Genomic DNA, 18249 nt, shown 5'->3' on the forward strand with positions numbered 1-18249 from the left:
TTTTATGATGTCAGCATTCCTCCCCTACACTATAGGGCAAAAGCCCTCTCTGGGGAGGGTCTTAAAGACACACAATTTACAACGATGGGGAAAAATTAGAGTCCTGCCTTGGAACAGGTTAAAGGAGGGCAAGAGAAGACCGGAGGCCTGCCTCTGAGGCCTACCACACCCAACATTGTAACAAAACAACAGTTGTTATGTATTTTCAGATATTTTCAGTTCTGCATACTATGAAGTTAAAGACTTAAGTAAATTGAGTAAATAGTAGTTTTTGCTTTTTTTAAAAAATTTCACAGATCAATAGAGTTAACTCCTGAGTTATATGTATACAACCCCAAAGTTGTTTGCTGTCACCGGAGCTGTGCCTATCCCCGCCTGGCATATTCTTGAGACATTGGAGCTAGAAAGTTGGAAATTGATAGAAAATTTTGTCACTTGTAACAGAGTTAAGGCAATGTGGATATGGTGGACCCTATCACCTGGAATACTTTCCTGAAAGCAACACAGGTCATCAATGCCAAATATTTTTAGGACCCCAATTCTGTACTAAGTGCTAGTGATGTGATAGCAAGCTAGACACAATTGAACTAGCTATCTCTATATTAGTGACTTATCCTAAAACAGCGTTTCTATTGTAATTGGTTTCCTGTTTCTCTTAGAATATTTGAACGTTTTACCATGGTCTTTCAGATTCTGCATGATCATACAGCTTTGTACCTTTTAACCTCTTTAGCAACCTCTCCACTATCCCACCTGGGTACTTTAGTTCTGGTGGCCTCTTTCATTTTCTGAAAGAACGTCGGTTTCTTAGCATATGATCTTTCATCTTTTGGAAGATCTCTGCCCCTTCTCCTTTCAAAGCACAGCCTCCTTCTCACATTTCAAGACTCAGCATCCATGTTACCTTCCCAGATCAGCCTTCCTTGAACCCACCCCATCCACCTGGATCTCCCTGTTTATTCTTCGTGAGAGAACCCTGTTCTTTCATAGGATTGTTTTGAATTTGTCATCACATACTTATTTCCTTGTTTGTGTGCCTCTTCTCGCCAGACCCTAAGCACCATGAAAGTAGGAACGAAGTATTATTTCAGAGACCCAAGTCTGAAATGGTTTATCTCTTTATACTTTATGGCTAAGGTATACATGTACACATATTCTGTTTGACTAATATTTGAGGAAAAAAACATGGGGGAAAGGCATAGATAACATACTTTTTAGAGGATTTAGGGTATATATAACTGAGAAGCTTCCCTTTTTTTTTTTTTTTTTTTTGGTGTGGGGGAGAGGGAATCCCGCGCTGTCACCCACACTGGAGTAGTACAGTGGCACGATCTCGGCCCACTACAACCTCTGCTTCCTGGGTTCAAATGATTCTCCTGCCTCAGCCTCCTGAGTAGCTAGGATTACAGGCGCGTGACACCATGCCCGGCTAATTTTTGTATTTTTAGTGGAGATGGGGTTTTGCCATGTTGGCCAGGCTGGTCTCGAACTCCTGATCTCAGGTGATCCACCCGCCTCGGCCTCCCAAGGTGCTAGGATTACAGGTGTGAGCCACCATGCCTGGCCTCATTTTAAATCTTATTCTCACTTTGAGGTGGAGTTAACCTCAGGTAACTTTGAAGACGTCAACCTTCTCACTTTATTCATTTATTCAACAAATGTTTATTGAGCCCTTATTGTGTGCCAGGCAGTTTTAAACATTGGGGATACTATTGAATAAGACAGACAAATACCAAGCTTTCCTGCATCATGCTTGCTAGTAGAGAGATAGTTAATAAATAAGAAAATAAATGAATTTATAACATAACCTCAAGTGGTGATCAATACTATGATGGAAATAGAGCAGAGGTTGGAGTAGCAAATAAGTGAGAGTTATGGCTGTCTTAGGCAAGATGTTTAGACAAGGCTTTGCTTAGGAGGTGCTATTTGAGGAGATATGTGAATAATGGAGTGGGGTGAGTCATAGGAAGCACTGGGCAGAGTATTTTGGGCAGAGGAAACAGCAAGTACAAAAACCCAGAGACAGGAAGAATTATGCCACAGTCATGGAATAGAGAGATGACCAGGATGGCTGGAGTAAGAAGAGTGTTAGATCATGAGGTCTGAGAGGTATCAGGGGCCCAGAACTCATGTAGTGTTTTGTAAACCAAGATAAGGCATTTGAATTTATTCTATGTGTGATAGGAAGCTCTTGGAGGGTTTTGAGTATGGAGGTGGGATAATGTTAGCTCTATGAGGAGATCTAGGAGACAGCAAGAGTAGAAGTATGGAAACCAGTTTGTAGGATGCGTTTGCAGTGGAACAGACAAGAGATAAGAATTGATTTGACTCTAGCAATGGTATAGGCAATGAAAAGAAGTTAGACTTGGAATATATTTTGAATTTAGAGCCAATATGATTTGCCTGGTGTCTTGGATAAGAGTATGAGAGAAAGAATAATGATGACTCCTTTTCTTTTTTGCTTTGGGCAGCTGGATGTAAGGGGTGATTTAATGATATGGTAAACACTAGGGAGAAGCAGGCCTTTTTGGGGGGTGTTAGAGGATGATTAAAGTTTATTTTATACATAGACATCAAGTGAAGATGTTGAGTAAGGTGAAGTAGGGCAGATGCTTCTGAAATACTCCTTCAAGGCTATTTAGTATCTGACAAATAGAGCATTGTTACCTTTATGGCTCTACTTCCTAGTATAGGGTCTAGTAGAGAACAGACGTACAACATATACTGGGTGGATGGATGGATAACTGGGCATACTGTCATACATTTGAGGAAATAGAATGTTCTTTGTATAATGACACTCGTAGGTGTAAAGAAGAATCACAACCATAATAATATCAAATATTATATATTACTCTGTGTCAAGCACTGTTCCCAATTCTTAACATTATTAATGTACTTCTCATATACTATGATTTAAGTTACTATTCTTATCATTAGTATCTCTTCTCTTTTTTTTTTTTTTTTTTTTTTTTTGAGACGGAGTCTTGCTCTGTAGCCCGGGCTGGACTGCAGTGGCCGGATCTCAGCTCACTGCAAGCTCCGCCTCCCGGGTTTACGCCATTCTCCTGCCTCAGCCTCCGGAGTAACTGGGACTACAGGCGCCCGCCACCTCGCCCGGCTAGTTTTTTGAGAAACTTATCGAGGGGCATGTCGCTACAGGTGGCCAGGATTTGAACCCATGTACTGTGGCTCCAGAGTTTGTGCTCCTACCTACTGCACTATACTTTTCCCATGATCATGACATTCATCATCATAAACCAATATCTATATATCTGTATGACCATTTGGTTTGGGGTGATGGAGTGATAAAAATAATATTTGAATGAAATATGAAGACTATTGGCGAAAAATGCCACCTTAATCCTTGGAAGAGAAATTTACCTTTAGTATAATCATATTGGGTGAATCTGAAGCACAAATTAGGTTTTATCTCATATCTGAAAAGTATCTAAAATACCTAATTAGTGTACTTAAGTCCTGTTAATTGCACATCTTTGCAAGGTCTCAAGAGTCTCCTAAAATTTCATTGTTTGAGAGAAAAATTGGTAGTAGACCACTCTTGAATATATGTGGGTTTATACTCATACCATTTTAGTTAAATAAAGATATTCAGTTCATCCATGGCTAGGAAGCATAAAATATTTAGTATAACAATATGTGTATTAGCCGGAATGAATTTCTTAAGGGTTAATTGTTAGCATTACTTTGCTCAGATGAAAGCCATTATTTATACTGCTGTGCCCCTAGTGAATACAGGAAAAGATGGCATGTCAACAAAAATTATATGATGGGAGTTATAGAGTCTACTTTTTCCAAAGCATACGTGCCACCTTCTCTTTTTTCTCCCCCCATAAAATACAGCTCCTGTAGGACACCTTCTCTTCTGATGTCTCCATAGGAGACAACTCATGCTCACCATCTCTACTTTGAGAATTATTTCTGTAGTGAGTCACTATTACAGATAATAATCCATCTCCTGTTGGTCTGCTGGAACTGAAAAACGACTGAAAATTGTTAACTTTTGTAGTGATATGTGTAATGACTATATGATTATCTTGCCTCTTTTTATTCACAACTTATCAAGTACCTACTTGACATATAGAAAGGAAAACAGTAAATTTAAGAAAAGACAGTTTTTTTCTCCTGAAAGTTTAGAGTTGAAAGTGCATCTTTAACACATTCTTACATACATCCAAGAGATTCAAATAAAATAATCAAGCCAAATCAATGAAAGCTGAGAAAAGAGTTGAATGTTCAAGTGGCTACTGCGTAGTCACTTCATGTGATGTATCATGTAATCCTGCAAAATGAGTGCTGTTTTGCTGCTTTTCAAGTAATGAAACTGAGGTTCAGAGAGCAAAATGTTTCGTTACTAGTAAACTTCAAACTAGTAAACAAGAATTTGAGCTTATATATCTCTAATTCCAGAACCTATGCTTTTATTGCTAATGGCTTTTTTAAAAACTTGTTCTTCATTCTTTTTTTTGTTGAGTGAATTAAGAGCAGGATAAATAAGAAAAATAGTATTTAGGAATGTATTGCTTAGGTATGAGTAACTTCCTATTTGAAAGAAATGTTGAGTAATCGCCGTTTTTTTTCTTTCTTTTTAAATTTCTCCTCCCTGCATAGTTTCTACATCTCCCAGATCACCTTTTTGTTTGTTTTGTTTTGGCACATTTATATTAGGGACTTTCTGGAAATATTTGATTGCCACTCATATGTAAGAGTAAATCACTAAAAATTAATTAGAAGCTCTGAGCACCTGGGTGAGGTTTGTGAAATTCATTGTATAGTTATTTGATAGAGCAATTTCTTAAGAAACCCCCATTGCATATCTTTAGGTCTTTTATCCTGTTACTCAGTACCTTACTGCCCAAAGTACCTGGTATCGCCACTGCCACATCCTTTTGGTGGATTAAAAGTTTATCTGGTTTGCCTGTTGACTTTCCTTACTGCTGAGTTCCAATTCAGTTTTTTCTCATCTACTGAGTAGGTTACCATTTGTGTATCTATCTTCCAAGCTCTCAAAATTTTGTATCTCCAGCCTGGACAACATAGGGAGACCCTGTCTCTACAAAAAATTTTTTACAAAATTAGCTGGGTACCATGGCACATTCCTATAGTCCCAGCTACTCAGGAAGCTGCAGTGGGCCATGATTGTGTCACTATGCTCCAGCCTGGGTGACAGAGCAAGACCCTGTCTCTTAAAAAAAATAAAAAATGTTGTATCTAAAAGGTTTATGTCTTTTAAAATAAGTCAGTTTATTGCCATTTTAGTGGAGTTTTATGAGAGAAAGTTAATGTATACATTCAATTTGCCATCTTTAAAAAATGTTGTTTATCTTCTGAAGATTCCATTTAATTTAGTTTGTTGTAGTTTTAGTCATCCAGAAGTTTCCAATTTATATGAATTCAGATCTGTTCATATCCTTTGCCCACTTTTGAATGGAGTTGTTTGTTTTTTTCTTGTAAATTTAAGTTCCTTGTAGACTCTGCATATTAGACCTTTGTCAGATAGATAAGACCGCAAAAATTTTCTCCCATTCTGTAGGTTGTCTCTGCGCTCTGATGATAGTTTTTTTTTTTGTTTGTTTGTTTTTTGCTGTGTGGAAGCTCTTGAATTTAATTAGATCCCATTTGTCAATTTCTGCTTTTGTTGTGATTGCTTTTGGCATTTTCATCATGAAATCTTTGCCCATGCCTGTGTCCTGAATGGGTATTGCCTAGATTTTCTTCTAGGATTTTTAGAGTTTTCGGTTTTACATTTAAATCTTTAATGCATCTTGAGTTAATTTTTGTGTAAGGTTTAAGGAAGGGGTCTAGTTTCAGTTTTCTGCATATGACTAGCCAATTCTCCCAGGACCATTTATTTAATAGGGAATCCTTTCCCCATTGCTTGTTTTTGTCAGGCTTGTCAAAGATCAGATGTGTGGTCTTATTTCTAGGTGTGTGGTCTTATTTCTGAGTCCTCTACTCTGTTTAATTGGTCTGTGTGTCTGTTCTTGTACTAATACCATGCTGTTTTGGTTACTGTAGCCTTGTAGGATAGTTTGAAGTCAGGTAGTGTGATGTCTCCAGCTTTGTTCTTTTTGCTTAGGATTGTCTTGGATATTTGGGCTCTTTTTTGGTTCCATATGAATTTTATGAATTTTGGTTCCATATGAATTAGTTTTTTCTAATTCTGTGAATAAAGCCCATGGCAGTTTAGTGGGAATAGCATTGAATCTATAAATAACTTTGGGCTGTATGGTCAGTTTCACAATATTGATTCTTTCTATCCATAACCATGGAATGTTTGTCCATTTGTTTGTGTCCTCTTTGATTTCTTTGAGCAGTGGTTTGTAGTTGTTGAAGAGGCCCTTCACTTCCCTTGTTAGCTGTATTCCTAGGTATTTTATTCATTTTGTAGCAATTGTGAATTGAAGTTCATTCATGATTTGACTCTTTGCTTGCTTATTGTTGGTGTATAGGAATGCTAGCGATTATTGCACATTGATTTTGTATCCTGAGACTTTGCTGAAGTTGCTTATCAGCTTAAGAAGGTTCTGGGCTGAGATGATAATTTGACCTCCTCTCTTCCTATTTGAATATCTTTATTTCTTTCTCTTGCCTGATTACCCTGGCCAGATCTTCCAATACTATGTTGAGTAGGATTGGTGAGAGAGAGCATCCTCATCTTGTGCTGGTTTTCAAGGGGAATGCTTCCACCTTTTCCCCATTCAGTATTATGTTAGCTACGGATTTGTCATAGATGGCTCTTTGAGGTATATTCCTTGAATACCTAGTTTGTTCAGAGTTTTTAACATTATGTTGAATTTTATCAAAGGCCTCTTCTGCAACCACAGATAATCATGTAGTTTTTGTCTTTAATTCTGTTTATGTGATAAATCACATTTATTGGTTTGCATATGTTGAACCAGCCTTGTACTCTGAGGATGAAGCCAGCTTGATCATGGTAGATAAGCTTTTTGGTGTGTGCCGGATTTGGTTTGCCAGTATTTTATTGTGGATTTTTGCATTGATGTTCATCACAGATATTGGCCTGAAGTTTTCTTTTTTTGTTATATCTCCTGCTTGGTTTTGGTATCAGAATGATGCTGGCCTCATAAAATAAGTTAGGGAGGAGTCCCTTCCTTTCAATTTTTAGAATAGTTTCAGTAGAAATTTGTACCTCTGGTAGAATTCAGCCGTGAATGTATCTGATCCTGGGATTTTCTTTTTGGTTGGTAGGCTATTTATTACTGCCTCAATTTCAGAACACGCTGTTGGTCTACTTAGGTAATTGATTTCTTCCTGGTTTAGTCTTGGGAGGGTGTATGTGTCCAGAAATATATTCCTTTCTTCTAGATTTTTTAGTTTATGTGCATAGAAGTGTTTATAGTATTTTCTGATGGTTGTTTGTATTTCTGTGGGGTAAGGGTGGTATCTCCCTTGTCATTTCTGATTGCATTTACTCCATTCTTCTCTCTTTCCTTCTGTATTAGTCTAGCTAGTGGTGTATTTTATTAATTTTTTCAAAAAATAAGCTCCTGGATTCATTGATTTTTTTAAGGGTTTTTTGTGTCTCTATCTCCTTCAGTTCTGCTCTGATCTCGGTTATTTTTTGTCTTCTGCTAGCTTTGGGGATTGTTTGCTCTTTGAACTGGTTTTAGTGTCAATATTGTACTAGGTTCATAAAATGAGATGAAGAATGTTTCTACTTTTTCCATTCTGGGAAGAATCTGAATGAAAGTGGAATTATCTGTCCCTTGAATGTTTGGTAGAATTTACTAGTAAAACCAATTGAGCTTGATGTTTTATTTATGGGAAGATTTTAAATTATTGATTCAAATTATTTAATAGTTGGCAGGACTATGTAAGTTATTTTTTATTGAGGTTTGGTAATTTGTATTTTTGTAGTAATTTTCCTCTTGGTCTACGTTTTCCAATTTATTGATATAAAATTATTCATAATAATTCCCTATTATCTTTTTAATCTTTGTGATTCTGTACCATTTTTCATACCTAATACTGCCTATCTCTTTTCTTTATCTTGATCAATCTGACTGGAGATTTGTTTATTAGTTATTTCAAAGAACCAGTTTTTAGCTTCGTTGACCAAACTGTGTTTTATCTTTGTTTTCAGTTCATTAAGTTCTGCTCATGTCTTCATTTCTTTCTTTTTACTTTCTTTGTTTTTTTTCTGTCTTTCCCCATAACTTTTAACTTATTTTCTAATATAAGCATTGAAGGTTATACATTTTTCTACTTTTTTGTGTGTGTAAAGTACAAAAATTGTCAATTGGGAATTTCGAAGTGGAGAAAAATATTTCATTCTGACTTTTAAATTACCACCCTCAATTGTGCCTAAAATTCATAGTGCTTACCATGTCAAACAATATGATTTTGATATGTACCTGGGAAAATTATGCTTACTAATGTGGTTTTAATCTCATCATGTTTCTTATAGGATTCACCTTTATTTGATCTTATTAAACAATCAAAGGACCGAGAAGGACCAACTGATCACTTTGAATCTGCTTGTCCTCTTAATATTCCTCTCCAGAATAATCACACTGCAGCAGATATGTAAGCAAAATATATATTATGTTGACCATTCAAACTACAAACAGATTTTAAGCATAAGTGCGATGTAAGGTTCTATAAAGAAACTGTAGGAAATAGAATTTTGAATAATACATTGTTTCTGTTTTTAAGAAGTTAGTAATAAAAGATACATGACCCAAATAAAGTCATATAAAAGAGTACAGAGTGCTACTGAATCACCTAGGATTTGCATAATGAGAGCAGTTTTCATGGCAGATTTGGCAGTTTAGGTGGAATAGGATTTCAACATGGAAACTGGAGAGGATAGAGGAGACAGAGGAGTGTGTTCCAAGAGTCAGAATGATATGAACTCAAAAGTATCAAAGGAAGCAGAAAACATTTTTCAGAGCGTGCATGTCAGACCATTTGGAGTGAAGCATAGGATAAATGTAGGGAGAAGTATAGGATGTGGACTAATACACAGTTGATTACTGTGTGCTGATGATGATGATGGGAAAAGAAAATGCAAACCCAGAAGTATCTGAAACAGGTCTCAATCAATGTAGAAGTTTATTTTGCCAAGATTAAGGACATGCCCAGGAGAGAGATCTGTGCCTTTCTCCAATGATGATTTTGAGGGCTCCAATATTTAAATGGGAAAGTCAGTCTGGAGGAGAAAGAAAAAAGGGTATGGCAATCCACATGTTGCAAGAGAAAAAAAGCTGGTAGAGAAATACTCAATTATCTATCCATCTCATGCTGAGTGAATTGACATTTTACATAAGATAAGGTGAACTTAGAGTCGCTATCTGTAGAGGTATTTAACCTTTTATCTGTATTTATTTGTGTGGGAACAAAAGGAAAGGCAGTCTCTTGCGTGACTCAGCTTTCAGCTTAATTTTTTCCTTTTGGCATAGTGAATTGGGGTCCCAAGTGTTTATTTTCCTTTCACAAAAGCAATCACTAACTGTGTGCTGGGCAGTGTCCTAAGTACTTAAGATTTATTTTTTCATTTAATCTTCATAACAATCCGTAAGGTAGTAGATACTGCTGTCAGCCTGTTATCTAAAATGTAAAATAGGAATTAGAGAAATAAGATAACTTGCCTAAGGTCAACAGAATTCAAACCCAAGCTATCTAATCCTAAAGCCCAGGCTCTTAATCACTGTAGCTACATTGCCTTTCACAGAAATGTGCCTAATATTTTGTTTCTGTTTAATTGTGTGTAGGAACTGACATTACAGTATTCTGTATTAGTGCAGGGGCCATTTTCCAGAGACGTCATTTTCATGCTAACTTGTACCCAAAGTGTTTCTGGCATATGGAGGCCCTGCCTTCATGCATACATTTGTTTCCTAAGTAATGCTTTATATAAAGAAGTTAAGCCTTTTTTTTTTTTTTTTAAATTCAAGAAGCAGTCATCTGTTAACTGCCAGGAAGTGGTGTAGGCACTGGGAATACAGAAGTAAGATGGCCTGGGTCCTTCCCCTCATAGAGCTTACATTCTGGAGGAGAAACACAGGCAGTGAACAAGTAAACCAAGATGTAAGATGATTTTAGAGTATAGTAAGTGCTATAAAAGAGATAAACAGAGTGTTGTGAAAGAGAGAAATGGAGAGGGTGATAGAATGTTTAGTGGCACTTTCCTTTCTCTGAAAAAGTGATATTTTGACCTGACACCTGAAGGGCAATCTGATGCTGGCCAGACAAAAATCTTTATGATGTGCATTCCAGGCAGCAAGTGCAGTGGCTGTAGGGCAGATCAAACTTAGTTGGATTTAGGAACAGAAAGAAAGAAATCCTAGTGTGGCTGGGGTATTGGAAGAGGAGAATGGTGCAAGATGAGACTGAAGAGCCAAGCTGGGGTAGATCTTGTAGGTCCCCACAGGCCATAGTAAGGAGTTTGGATTCTATAAGGGCAGTGGGAAGCCATTTAAGCAGAAATGCAGCTTGCTATAATTTGTATTTTTAAAGGTCCACTCTCTGGCTGCTATCTGAAGTACAGGTGGGTTTGGAGAAAAGAAAGGGACAGGGCAAGGCAGAAAGCGAGGAGACCAGTTTGGAGACTATTTCTGTAGTTCAGATGAGGGATGTAAGTGACTTGGTCTAAGGTATGGTGTTAGAAATAGAAATGGAGAGATCTGGGGTATATTTAGAGATAAATTAATAGGTTTTACATTCGTTTTACATTGGATTTCAGGAATTTGTAAAATGGAGAAATTAAAAATAACTCCTAGATTTTTGACTTAAGACACTAGATGTAATGTGGAGCTATTCTTTGAGATGGGAAAATAAATCTAGAGCTCTGCTTTGTTCTTATTAAGTCTGAGATTCAAGTAGTTATATCTGGTAGGTAATTGGATATTTACACCTAGAACTTCAGAGACTAACTTTGCCCAAGTTAAGCCAGTTTACGATACTGTCAGTAAACTGAATGAAAATCCAAAGTGGAAAATAGACCAGACACTGGTCCTTCTAAAATCATTGTGATAATGAGTTGCTTTTCTTAGTGTACTAGTTAATATACTACATGTTGTAGAAACATCCATAGTAAGGTACAAATTCTACTTCCTGTTCCTTTGTTCTTAAAATTTATGTCTTTAAAAATAAGTTTGTTTGCCAACTACCAAAAGAAAATCAGAAAGTAGATCTAGATTATTCTGTTAAATAGGGGGCAGTACAGAATGATAGTATTTGCTAGTATCCTTGCCTTGAGTTATGCCTGACATATTTAGTATACAGGTGTAAATCTGTCTGAATAATGTTATTTGAAGTATTAATTCATAGAATTCTGTACTGTGTGATTTAGGTGTGTGTAAATCTGTGTGTGTAACTGAAATCTTAGATATGAACCATATCTAAGTTATCACCATATTTAGTTACAACTAAAAAAATTTTGGGGAGAATCACAAAAACAAGGTAACACTAATATCAATACTTTTTTTTTTTAGCTGGAATCATCTTATGGTCTCAATCCCACTATAATTATTAAAATTGTACATTATACATATATAGCTATTTTTTCTAATAAGGCAGCAATCCCCAGGAAAAGCCATTTATTAAAATAGAGTTAGATATGATGATGACAAGCAGTTTTCCTATTAATATATCTTTCCCAGCTTACATTTAAGTAGTCTGCTCAGTGAATTTGATATACAATACCAATTAAATAGACAAGATGTATCTGGGTATACAACCTTGAAGTGTGTGTATAGTCTGTGATTCTTAGCCAACTTCAGATGAAGACTTTTCCTTTAAATATATCTAGGTATCTTTCTCCTGTAAGATCTCCAAAGAAAAAAGGTTCAACTACACGTGTAAATTCTACTGCAAATGCAGAGACACAAGCAACCTCAGCCTTCCAGACCCAGAAGCCATTGAAATCTACCTCTCTTTCACTGTTTTATAAAAAAGGTTAGTAGATGATTCTTTTCAAGAGCATGGACTCTGAAACTAGGCTGACTGGGTTCAAATCATGTTTCTTCTGTTTTCTAGGTACATTACTGGGCAAGTCACTTAATATCTCTGTGGCTCAGTTTCCTCATTTATAAAATGGAAATGATAATGTTGTGAGATCTTTCCTGACTATTCAGAGTCGTTTTTCTGGCCGGAAACCTCTGTGGCCGGTGGCGCCTTTGACCGAGTTTTGCTCAGGCCCACTGGGCTCATTTCACCCCCTTGGCCTGACAGGCTGCACTTGGCTCACACTACCGGCCTGGGTCCCATGCCAGCCAGGAGCAAGTCAGACGTGGAACAGAGAGGGGTGTGTGAGCAAGCATGAGGTCTGGCCATTGCACACAGTCAGAAATACCGGCTCCTGCAGCGGGGCAGGCAGGTGCTGGCTCTCTGTGAGGCTGCAGCTGGACCAGACACACCACAGGCAGTTTCCACAGCTGGCATCGGGGAACAATAAAGTGGCCCCCAGAAGCTTGGAGATGCCAGAAACCACAGGACCCCAAAGAGGGAGTCACAGCCCTGGCTCAGGGAGCTCCCAATTCTGGGCTGCCCAAAGGGCCGCAGCTCTTCTCTTTATCCGCAACATGGTGAGCAAGGGGCATGTTTCAGCCCTGTTTGTGTTACAGTCCTTTTTGCCTCACCATTTGGTGGGTCCTGAGTTCTTGTCCTGCAGCCAGGAAGAATGAGGTACACAGACAAGTGGAGGGTGAGCAAGATGAAGGGGAGATTTATTGAGCAATAGAACAGCTTAAAGAAGACCCACAGTGGGCAGCTCCTCTCTGTAACCACAATGTCCCGATGAGTGTTCAGCTCCTAGCAGAGAAGGTGGCTCCTCTCTGCAGGCAGGTCGTCCCAACAAGTGTTCAGTTCTCAGCAGAAAGGGTAGCTCCTCTCTGCAGCAGCTGGTCCTGACAAGTGTTCAGCTGTCAGTAGAGAGGGTAGCTCCTCTCTGCAGCTAGTTGTCCCATCGTCTCATCCTCTGCTCTGCTCTGGCTGAGCCTCGGGCTTCTATGGGCCTCAGTGGGGAGAAAGTATGTACCAGTTGGTCCATGGGCAGCCACTAGTGGGCCCAGAAAAGGTACCACAAGTCCTCACTCCGGTCTGTGGGACTGGCAGCGCCCACTCCTAGCTTTCAGGCACTCCCTGGCCTGAAGGTGGGGCCTCAACAGGAGGCCCATCTGCCTCCTGCCACCATCCATGCACCAAGGGGCACCTGCAGGCCAGTGCCAAGCTGCCCTCAGCCCCCGCTTTGGCTTCCCCCATGCTTGTCAGCGCCCAAAGTCTGGAGAGGGCTGAGGCGGCAGGGGGCTGGTGTGTCAGCGCTGCCTTGAGCGTGCGCACACCTAGCTGGGCTGCGACAGCACCCAGGCTCAGCCCTGACTTTGCTCTGAGATTGGAGTGGGCGCTGGCAGCAGGGAGAAACCAGGCAGTGGGAGCAGGCACTTCTGAGCCTGCGAGGGCGGGTGGCGGTGAGGGGGGTGCCTTCCTGGGCCCCCAAGAGTACAGAGATGCCTGGGTCCACAGCCACGGTTTGGGTGGCTGCAGCTGCACCGGGGAGGATGGGATCCCACCTGCTCCCCAGCCCTGAGAGCACAGGGATGCCTGGGTCCGCAGCGGTGGCTTGGGCAGCTGCAGAAGCACTGGGGAGCTCCTGTCCCTACTCGGAAGGGGCGGGGTTCCTACTTGTCCCCGGCTTCCCCGGGCTTCCTGGAGCATGCCGCCCCATCCATGCCTCCCTGCTGCAGCCGGTGTGATGTACATACAAAAGTAGTGTGTTGTTGCCTACTGCAGACACATTTAGTGGATATTTTCAGGACCTTTAAGAAGGTCAGTAACCAGGTCATGTAGCATTCTCTGAGTGTGTATATATATTGTGGGGTGGGGAGGTTAATTTGAGTGTCTGTGCACGCGTATATACTTCCTAGTGTACACCCACTTGGAGCTCTTTGAAAGACAGTAAAAGGTCATGTTCCTCCATGATAATCTTTTTCCTGATTTTATTCAAGTAAGAATTATGCTGAGCTTTACAGGCATATTGTCAGATATTATCCTTAGGTTAGAGCAGTAGATTTCAAAGTGTCATTCCCAACCAGCAGAATCCACATCACCTGGAAATTGTAGAACAGATAATTCTGGGGCTCCAACCTAGACCCGCTCAATCAGAAACTCTAAGATAGGGCCCCCAAAACCTTGTTTTAACAATCCTCCAGCTAAGTCTGATGTATGCTAAAGTTTAAGACCACTGAGATAAATTGTTAGCTTTAAAAATTTCAAATTAGCTTATGCAAGTCATTGAAAGAGACATATAAAGGGTCTTTATATGATATTTAAAGTAGATGAAGGAAAATTCAATTTTATGGATTCATTTTTGCCAAATTTGCATTTTCAGTAGTTTTTATAGACTAAATAAATTACATATTGCAGTCATTTTACACTTAGGTAATCTACAAGTTTACCATTTTTCAACAGAGTATGCTCCATTGGTATTTTATAGAGAAATATGTGGTTTAATTTTTTTAGGACTGGAAAAATTCATAGACACTGGCAATTATATAATTTTAAAAAAGATTGTTCCTCTTTAATATTGATAGTCGGAATGACCAATGGTGAGTGATTATTAATGGAACTGAAACAAACCCTACTGGATTGGCCTAATTTCTTATGACCTTTCCTCCACTACTTCCCACCACTGCCCCAATTTCATGCCATAATAGTTAATTCAGCATGTATCATTCTGCCTTATATGTACCTAGAACTGTACTAACACAAGGAATCAATTATTTTTAAGGAAAATAGTAGTAGAAAAATCTTAAAACATCACCACTAAAGAACTTATTCATGTAACCAAACACTACCTGTTCCCCCAAACACCTATTTTTTTAAAAAAACTCATGCCTACATAGTGAAGCCTCCATAAAAACTCAAAAGGACCTGGTTCTGGGAGCTTCTGGATATCTGCCCAGCTGGAGGTTCCTGGAGAAAAGCATGCCTGGGGAGGGCAAGGAAATTCCATGCCCCTTCTCACATGCCTTGCCCTCTGCATCTCTTCATTTGTATCCCTTATAATATCCTTCATAATAAACCAGTAAACGTGTTTCTCTGGCGGGGGAAAAAAAGAGTGGCAGAAATGAGGTTTCTGTTAAAATGCTGCTTAACAGCATTATAATCAGAGCAATTTCATGATTTGAAAAAAATCTACTTGTAATTCAAAATGAACAGTAAAAATGACTAATTCTTCTTATCCCCACAGTGTATCGGCTAGCCTATCTCCGGCTAAATACACTATGTGAACGCCTTCTATCTGAGCACCCAGAACTAGAACACATCATCTGGACCCTTTTCCAGCATACGCTGCAGAATGAGTATGAACTCATGAGAGACAGGCATTTGGACCAAGTAAGAAAATCAAGCACTTCACCTTCTCTCCTCCCTACTTACTTGTTAACTGATTTCTTTCTTTTTTCTTTTTTTTTTTTTGAGATGGAGTCTCACTCTGTTGCCCAGGCTGGAGTGCAGTGGTGCAATCTCGGCTCACTGCAACCTCCACCTCCCAGGTTCAAGTGATTCACCTGCCTCAGCCTCCCAAGTTCCCAAGTAGCTAGGATTACAGGCGTGTACCACCACGCCTGGTTAATTTTTGTATTTTAGTAGAGACAGGTTTTCACCATGTTGGCCAGGCTGGTCTCGAACTTCTGACCTCAGGTGATCCATCTGCCTACGGCCTCCCACAGTGTTGGGATTACAGGCTTGAGCCACCGCACCCAGCCTTGTTAAGTGATTTCTAAAGAAAATATTAGATTCAAATGAGAAACTAGATCAATTTATTAGACTTAATATATGTTCATTTTTTGGCTACCATTTACATTTTTGTTGTAATTCTTACAAATTAAAGCTTTAACACTCAAGAGTATATTTTAGTAACTACTTAATTAATGACACAAAAGATCTTACCTGTAAAAAAATAGGTGAAGAATCTTCTTATAGGCTTTTTCTGTGTAGTAGTGACCTAGATATCATTTTAGGGTGAAAAAAGCATGAGACTTAAGAATCAGTTGATTTAAAACAATACCTATTGAATGAATGAATGAAATCAATTAGTTTACAGTGAGAGAATTATCTTTCATATCCTCCTTTTTCTCTATAAAATAGGTTAATAAGAACAATATACTTTTGGCTGGGTGCGGTGGCTCACATCTATAATGCTAGGACTTTGGGAGGCTGAGGTGGGCAGATCGCTTGAGCTCGGGAGTTTGAGACCAGCCTGGGCAACCTGGCAAAACTCCATCTCTACAAAAAATTTAAAAATTAGCCAGGTGTGGTGACTTGCACCTGTGGTCCTAGCTACTTGGGAGGCTGAACTGGGAGGATTTCTTGAGCCCAGGAGGTGGAGGTTGCAAGTGAGCTGAGATCACACCACTGTACTCCAGCCTGGGTAATAGAGCAAGACCTTGTCTCAAAAAAATTTTTTTTCTAATTAAAAAAAAATATATATATACACACATATATATAGTTAATAGCTTTAGTGACATAATTCACACACCATAAAAACCACCCATTTAAAATGTACAATTCAGTGGTTTTTAGTGTATTCACAGAGTTGTACAAACATCACCACAATCAATTTTAGAATTTGTATCACACCAGAAAGAAACTCCATACCCTCAAGCAGTCACCCCCTATTCCCCTACCCCCTCAGCCCAAGACAATATTAATCTGTTTTCTATGGACTTTCCTCTTCTGGACATTTCATACACATGGAATTATATAATATGTGGTCTTTTGTGTTTGGCTTCTTTCATTTAGCATGTTTTCAAGGTTCATCTGTATTGTAGCTTGTATCAGTGCTTCATTCCTTTTCATTGCCAGATAATATTTCATTGTATGAGTATATACCACGTTATGCTTATCATTCATGAAGTGATAAACATTTGGGTTGTTTCCACTTTTTGGCCATTATGAATAATGTTACTGTGAACATTTATGTACATGTTTTCATTTCTCCTGGGTACATACCTAGGAGTAGAGTTGCTAGGTCATATGATGATTCTATGTTAACTTTTTGAGGAATGCCCAGATCATTTTCCAAAGTGGCTATACCATTTTACATGCCTACCAATAATGTATGAGGTTCCAATTTCTCTATATCCTTACCAACTTTTTAAATCTTTTTTTTTTATCATAGCCATCCTAGTGGGTAAAAAGTGGCATCTCAGTGTGCTTTTGATTTGCATTTCTCTGATGGCTAGTGATGGTGAGCACCTTTTCATGTGTTTACTGGCCATGTGTATATCTTCTTTAGAGAAATGTCTATTCAGACCCTTTGCCCTTTTTTTTTTTTAATTTTTATTTTTTATTTTTGACACAGAGTCTTGCTCTGTCGCCCAGGCTAGGGTGCAGTGGCATGATCTCAGCTTACAGCAACCTCTGCCTCCCAGGTTCAAGCGATTCTCCTGCCTCAGCCTCCTGAGTAGCTGGGATTACAGGTGTGTGCCATGACGCTGGCTAATTTCTGTATTTTTAGTAGAGATAGGGTTTCATTATGTTGGTCAGGCTGGTCTCGAACTCCTGACCTTGTGATCCACCCGCCTCGGACTTCCAAAGTGCTGGGATTACGGGCATGAGCCACCATGCCCAGCCCATTTTGTTTTGAGACATGGTCTTATTCTGTCACCCAGGTTGGAGTGCAGTGACATGATCATAGCTCACTACGGCTTCGAATCCCTTGGCTTAAGTGTTCCTCCCACTTCTGCCTCCCGAGTAGCTGGGACCATAGGCACACACCACCACGCCCAGCTAATTTTTGTATTTTTTGTAGAGATAGGGTTTTGCCATGTTGCTCAGGCTGGTCTTGAACTCCTGAGCTCAAGTGAGTCACCCACCTGGGCCTCCCAAAGTGCTGGGATTACAGGCATGAGCCACCACACCCAGACTGCCTACTATTTAATAGGGTTATTTGTCTTGTTATTATTGAACTGTAAGGGGTCTTTATGTAGTCTATATACAAGTCCCTTATCACATACATAATTTGAAAATATTTTCTTCCTTTCTGTGAGTTGTTTCACTTTCTTGGTAGTGTCCTTTGAAACACAAGTTTTTTATTTTGATGATGTCTAATTTATGTAGTTGTTTTCTTGTTACTGATGCCCTAGTGTCGTATCTAAGAAACCAGTGCCAAATCTGAAGTTGTTAAGATTTATCCCTGTTTTCCTCCAAAAGGTTTATAGTCTTAGTTCTTACATTTAGGTTTTGCTCCATTTTGAGCTAATT

The 18249-nt window shown here is 39.1% G+C and overlaps 1 protein-coding gene across 2 annotated transcripts in view; it reads left to right on the forward strand.

Annotated features, from left to right (window-relative positions):
* RB1 (RB transcriptional corepressor 1) overlaps positions 1-18249 on the forward strand; it is a 175571-nt gene that overhangs the window by 144269 nt on the left and 13053 nt on the right. For both annotated transcript variants that reach the window (XM_073014065.1, XM_007960381.3), the window contains exons 18-20: positions 8450-8568; positions 11795-11940; positions 15233-15378. In XM_073014065.1, the coding sequence (XP_072870166.1) occupies positions 8450-8568; positions 11795-11940; positions 15233-15378 (411 nt within the window). The remainder of the gene's footprint in view (positions 1-8449; positions 8569-11794; positions 11941-15232; positions 15379-18249) is intronic.

The sequence above is a fragment of the Chlorocebus sabaeus genome, chromosome 3 (genome assembly GCF_047675955.1).
Source record: "Chlorocebus sabaeus isolate Y175 chromosome 3, mChlSab1.0.hap1, whole genome shotgun sequence".
NCBI classification, from domain to species: domain Eukaryota; kingdom Metazoa; phylum Chordata; class Mammalia; order Primates; family Cercopithecidae; genus Chlorocebus; species Chlorocebus sabaeus.